This window comes from Mustela nivalis, assembly GCF_964662115.1.
Source record: "Mustela nivalis genome assembly, chromosome: 12".
Taxonomy (NCBI): domain Eukaryota; kingdom Metazoa; phylum Chordata; class Mammalia; order Carnivora; family Mustelidae; genus Mustela; species Mustela nivalis.
The window spans coordinates 53,479,878-53,486,605 of NC_139031.1; the positions used below are offsets into that span (position 1 = coordinate 53,479,878).

General features: G+C 43.3%; 1 protein-coding gene across 1 annotated transcript; it reads left to right on the top strand.

Annotated features, from left to right (window-relative positions):
- The first annotated feature begins 2,015 nt into the window (after nucleotides 1–2,015).
- Nucleotides 2,016–5,721, top strand: FERD3L (Fer3 like bHLH transcription factor). Its single transcript, XM_082692536.1, has one exon. The coding sequence runs from the start codon at nucleotides 4,853–4,855 to the stop codon at nucleotides 5,345–5,347; it is 495 nt and encodes a 164-aa protein (XP_082548662.1). The 5' UTR covers nucleotides 2,016–4,852; the 3' UTR covers nucleotides 5,348–5,721.
- Nucleotides 5,722–6,728: the final 1,007 nt, after the last annotated feature.

Sequence of the window (6,728 nt, forward strand, 5' to 3'; positions counted from 1 at the left end):
CAATCTTTCAAATCATTGTCTAATTTTTTGGGTATCAACAGAAAACACACCAATAAATAAAGAGCTCTAAGATACACTGGAAGTATATTTTTTTCTTATATATTAAGCTGAATTTGAGAGGTACAGCTCTATTCTGCTAGGGCATTTCAAGTAACAGCTTTCTGTTGCCCTGCATTACCTAGGGCAGGATTCAGCAACTACAGCCTGAGAATCAAATTCTGCTGCCACCTACTTTTGTAAGTAAAATTCCATTGGAGCGCTGCTACCTCCATTCATTTATTTATTTTCTGTGGCTGTTTTCACCTTACAGTGGTAGAACTGAGTAGTTGTGACAGAGATCACATAGCCTACAAAACCTGAAATAGGTACTATCTGGCCCTGTATAGAAAAAAGTCTCCTAGCCCTTGCCATTGGGTGTTGTCCTCATCTACATGGTCAGTGCTAGCTCTCCACCAAAGAACCCACATTCCAGGATAGGGGAAGAGAACAAAAGACCAAATGGAAGGGAAAAAATTGCATTTCCAAAGACCAGCTTGAACTTGCACATATTATGTCTCATTTACTCTATGGTCATGGGTTAGACATGCTCAGCAAAAATGCAGTGGGTCAGAAATGTGCCCAGCTAACATATGTGTAGGTGGGTCTGTTACTAAAAGGAAAAAGGGTAAGTAGATACTGCAGAACGCTAAGCGTTTTCTGCCACAGATATGGGGGGCGGGGGAGTGGCAGTACAGTTGGAAATAAGAGTAGAAAGGATAAATCTCTTGAAACATCGCCTTCATTGAATAAATATTGATGATTAGGAGCACATCACAAAGTAGAAGCCTGCCTTTCAGGAATTTTGCCTCTTCCTTACTTATTCCTAGTGAAATGTAATTCACCCCAAAACTGGTAATGCTTATATTTTAAAGAGCGATCATCAGGGCACCTGGGTAGCTCAGTCGTCAAGCATCTGCCTTTGGGTCAGGTCATGATCCCAGCGTCCTATGATCCATCCCCTCATCAGGCTCCCTGCTAAGCAGGAAGCCTGCTTCTCCCTCTCCCACTCCCCCTTGTGTTCCCTCTCTCTGTGTGTCTCTGTCAAACAAATAAATAACGTTTAAATAAATAAATAAACAAAAGTAAAGAGCAGATCGTCATATTTTATATTTGTTTTCTTTCAGTGACGAGAAATATGCCTTCAGTCTGGGCAAGGGTATCGTTAGCCTGGTATGTATGCCTCCTCTGCAGAGCCTCTTCTTACTCTATAACACACCTCAGTGTAATTGCAGTGATAGTATCTACAGATTCAGTTGCTTCAGGAGCATTTTTACACCTCCTTTCCCTCTTCCTGACACACATATTCAATGTAAACAAGATATGTGCTCACTAACTAGATATTCATTTACATGCTTGAATGCCTTATGTTAGCAAATCCCCATAAGAGGTATCAGAAGGAATGTGAAGACAGGCATATTAAATAGGGCAGAGTCAGCAACTACAGTTCAACAGTTAAATCCAGCCCACTACCTGATGTTGTAAATAAAGTTTCAGAGACCACAGCCATTCTTTTTCATTTACATATTGTCTATGGCTACCTTTATACTACAAAAGCAAAGCTAAGTAGTTCCACAGAGATTGTACAACCTGTAAAAAGCCTACATTTCTATTTTGCCAATTAAAGAGAAAGTTTGCCAATCCCTAAACGACAGCATTCTGAGGAGTCCTTACTTTCATTTGAACTCAAGATTATAAGTAAAATAGCAAGAAATTAATTTGAAGGTAAGCAAGAATTTAACTCTAAGTATAGACAGACCCTAGAATTGATATTTATATTTCTTGAAATTTTTTCCTGGAGCTTCTAAGGGCAGAAAAGGTACTGATTCCCTTTGGAAATACTTTAACAAGATGAATAAGTTTAATGAGGATTAATGGTTCCTTCCAATGGGATGAACTGTTTCATGTCATTTATATAAACTTACTACATTTACTATGTATATTTACTGTGAAATCAAATATCCACAAAACCATTTTTTTAAATTTTTTTAAAGACTATTTATTTATTTATTTATTTGCCAGAGGAAGGGGGAGAAAGAACACAAGCAGGCAGAGCAGTAGGCAGAGGAAGAGGGAGAAGCAGGGGGTCCCCCATATGGGGCTCCATCCCAGGACCCTGAGATCATGACCTGAACCAAAGGCAGATGTTTAACCTCTGGGCCACTCAGGTGCCCCTCCAAAAAAATTATTTGAAAATTAGAGATGTTTCAAAATAAGCAGAGAAAAACAATTTCACTTATTTCTGTTTCACATTTATAAACAAAAAATAGAGTGAATCATTACAACTTAGATTTTAACATTTTTGCTCTAACTGTGTCACCATGATTAGAACCTTGTAGGATAAACTGAAGTTACTGTGATATAAGCAGAAGTGTTAATCTTGGGATTTTTTTAGCTTTTGGGGTATTTTTTAAAAATTTGGGGATGTTTTTATTGCTACAGACATAAGACATTTTAAATAAATTCCCTAATATTTTAATATTGATATTTCAACTCAATCCTATGCATTGGGTTCCATTAATTTTGTTGCATTCTTTTGTGATAAAGTTATTGAAATATTCATACCTTTCCATAAAATCATGAAGAATTTTAGTCCAAGAAAAATGTTTCAAGTCCCATGATAGCTTCTGACACCTATTTTATTAAATTATACTTTTAAATATCTCTCATGTTTCCCTTCAGTAAGTGTCCTAATATATTCTGTTGTCAAACTAGATTCTTACAATATGAGGTATTTAATCCATTTACATTTGCATTTAAAAGAGAAAAGTCATGAGAAATATTTAACAACTAAAAATCAATGATAAAATATGTCCAAATACTGAATAACACATTAAGTTAAACAAGAACTAGAAAGCATGCTACTGCTTGTCAAAACAAAACAAAAAAAATAATTCTCCCATTTAGTTATCCTTTAGCTACTGCTGAAATTCCAATTCATTTTTTTTTTAATTTCTCAGTCTTCTCTTTGAAAGAGGTTGAGTAAAAATCAATAGGTAATCGTAATCAAGGACCTCATATTCATTAACATCTTTCAGGAATATATATTTCAATTCTTCTCTGCCTGAGTTATCACAATGCACATTGGAGCATAAAGAAAAAATGCAAGAGAAAAGAAAATCAACCACAGGACAAAAGAGCAAGGGAGAACACAGACACAAATGGGTTAAAAGAACGAATGAATGAGAGAAAAGGAAAAATTCAAGACGATACTGCTTTAATAGTATCTAGGAGTACACAGGGGAAGGCTAGGAAGAAAATTGTGCTGACCTGTAAGAAATAGGTTGCTTCTGGGAGCTGTCCAATGTACTAACCGAACGGCTAGAACACAACTTACCTCCTTAGTAGGAATTGTCTTCAGGGATTCTTCTTTGAAACAAGGCATCTCTTTACTCATCTTTTACAGCTATTTCTTCTAAGCCATCTTTAAAACGATTTTCCAATATATTACTCTACCCTTCCGTGACTTCTTAAAAATCCCTACACCGAATAATTAAGTAAATATAGCCAGTGGCAAAAAAAGGAAACATGAACCCGTCTTTGTTAAAATATTAAAGATAATATGAAATCAGTAAAATTTCATTTTCTTATACCAAATTTTAAATTTCCTTTCATCTCAAAAACATGATCTAACGATAACTTTTAAATCTCCCTTAAATTGAACTCATATAGTTTCCACTCTTAAGTCCTGTAGGGCAGCACAAATCAATGAGGAAAACAAGCCAGAAGGACGTGAGGATTTATCTTTGTTCACAAATACCGATGGGCAATTTAAAAGTCGAAAGACTTCACAACAGAGGGCTGATCGACCCATTGGCCTATCAAAGGGTAAATCGCATTATTGAAAGGAGATTGAAGTTGTTTTGTTTGGGCGCGCGCGGGGGGGGGGCGAGGGTTTGCTTTGCCCCCCACGCTGGGGTTACATAGTTAAGTACATTCAGAGAAAATATTAGGATTCCCCCCCCCCATTTTATTGCCATCATAACTTTTGCCCTGAAGTAATTTCTTCCACTTTACATGAGTAGGAGATAAGTAGGGAAGGGAAACTCAAGTATCTGTTGTTAGGGTGATTACAACAAAACGGACTTTAGAAGTCGGGTTTGTAACACCGCAGGAGAGCTGTTTCGATGCTCTGGAAGGAGAAAGCCGGTTCCAACAGCGACTCTGGGGAATGCGCTCTCCGCCCCCACCTACCGTGCTTACTTAAGCTAATGGAAGATCCTGCCTTTCAGCAGCGGCTGCACTGGGATACCAGACAAACAGCTCCCCTCGACCCCTGGCAGACAGGGCCCCTCTTCAGGACATCATTAAAAGCACATGCACTTATTTCACACCCATTGGCAGCCTCCGGTGGCAAGACTCAGGACTCCTACTCTGAAGCCAAGGAGAAGCCAGAGTGGTGGAAAACATCCTCGCTTTGAAAATCCAAAGCTAAATTAAAAGAGCTACATGAGATAAGGAGCCTGAAGAATATTAGTTGGCTGCGGGGATGAGGAGAGGCACAAAAAGCACAGCAGGTAAGAGGCTGGGGGTTGTTGCCAAAGTGTCCCAGGTGGCTCATGGAAAAGGATCTCAGAATTGGAGACCTGTCCCTTTGAGACTTCCACGCGTGCTCAAGCTTGTCTTCTTCCATCAGTTTCGAGACGACGACATTGTCAGAGCCTTCCCTATCGGTGCCACTAATCCTGTTATCATCTTGGTTATAAATATTAATTCCCCTGGCCTTTCGGTGATGGTGCCGCGTCAGATTCAGAGCTGTTAGGAGTCTCGCCCCTCGCTGCAAGAAACCGATGCGAGGCAAGTCCAAGCTGATGCGATGGCGGCCCATCCGGAGAGGTGCGTGGACGCCAGCGTGCTGGACTTCGTCGCAGACCTGTCCCTGGCCTCCCCTGGGCACCCTCTCCTCTGCGACTTCGCACCCGGGGTTCCCTTTGGGGACCCGGACCTTGTGCTCCGAGAGGGAAGACGCAGGAGGCTGGCACGCTTTGAGGAGGAGGATCCAGAAGAGGAGGGCGAAGTAGACGAGGGGGAGGAGGAGGAGGAGGAAGAGGAGCCTGGGAGAGGCGCCTCCCCGCTGGGCCGTCCCAAGAGGAAAAGGGTGATCACCTATGCCCAGCGCCAGGCAGCCAACATCCGCGAAAGGAAGCGGATGTTCAACCTCAATGAGGCCTTCGACCAGCTGCGAAGGAAGGTGCCCACTTTTGCTTACGAGAAGAGACTGTCCCGAATCGAGACCCTACGCCTGGCCATCGTCTACATTTCCTTCATGACCGAGCTCTTGGAGGGCTGCGAAAAGAAGGATACCGGCTGAGCCGGAGCGGGAGAGAGGGGTCTGCGCCCTCCTCCCGGACGCGCGCGGGCTTGGCGTGCTTCGGGACCCAGCAGGGTGTGGCCGACAGGCCAGGAGGGACTCTTCAAGGCAGAATGTCTGGCCTTCTGGAGTTTGGTTCAGGGTTGCGAAATCCCCACAGCCCTCAAGAAGTGGCAGCCTTAGAGTTGATAGACACGCGAACGCTCTCAATTGGAGTCTGGGCCAGGGGCGGGCGGGGCGCCTTACGAGTTCGAACGCGCGGGGCTATAGACGCGAGCGCCAGGACACAGCTTCGGCCGGCCTGTTGGCGAGGAGCTAATCCTCTCCCCAAACTGCAGATTTCCGGGGCTTCTGTAGAGTCCAAACTCTTCTGTTCTCTTTAAAAAAAGAAAGGAAGGAAGGAAGGAAGGAAGAAAAGAAAAAATTAAATAGATGTTCTTACTTTTTTTTTTTTTTTTTTTTTTAAGCCTCAAGAGTCAGTGTTGCCCAATCCCCAATCCCGGGCAGGCACGCCGCTCCCGCCCGCGCGTTTTTGGGGGGCACCTACAACAGAATCATTGGCAAAGCGTTCGGGTGCGGGTCTTCAGAGAAGCCAAGGGGCTCCGGACCTCGGGTCTGATCCTCTTTGGCGTGTCTAGAGAGAGACAGAAGGAAGGAGATGAGGACGGAAGGAAAGTCCAGGGGACAGGCGACCTCTGAGAAGGGACATTATTCTCGCCTCTCTTCCCCTTAATTTCCAGAACCAGAAACCTTGTTCGGGTCGCTCCAGGAGACCAAAGCTTGACCCCGGAGGTGGACCGAAGGAGCTCGGTCTCAGAGGGCAGGAATGCTCCCGGGCTTGCCCGGATCCTCGGCTCTCCGAACTTTGGCCACCGAGCGGGGCTTACCCCCTGCGCTTCCGGGAAAATGACCTGGTCTTCCCAGGTGCAGCGCAGTTTGAGTGCGCGCTTTACAATTTTTAGCGGTAGGTAGAAAAGACAGCTTTCTTTCTAGCTGCATCTAGGAACAGGTAAAGCAAAAACTCCATTCTTCGACTTTGGAAAATGTATGTGATGGAGAGGAGGTTTGAAGCAGGACCTAGGCGAGAGCCTACCTCCAGTTTGGACCCTCTGCCACTCCATGGTTTTGCTTTGTGGGCGACCTGAACTGGGGTTGTTCAGATAGGAGTAGGTAAGTGAGGAGGAACCTGAGTTAACAAGTACCGCCTAACCATAAATTCAGAAGTTCGAAAGGATAAATCCTAATACTTTATTTTGCCTCTTCACATCGCACACCTTTGCACACACACACATACACAATACACACACACAATTCTCCCTCTTTACCTTTAGGAATATAATACATTTTTATTAATAAGTACGATATACTCACCCTAGAAAGT

Bases quoted from the DNA above. Each gene is read 5' to 3' on its own strand.
- FERD3L (XM_082692536.1), top strand. From the start codon at position 4,853: ATGGCGGCCCATCCGGAGAGGTGCGTGGACGCCAGCGTGCTGGACTTC.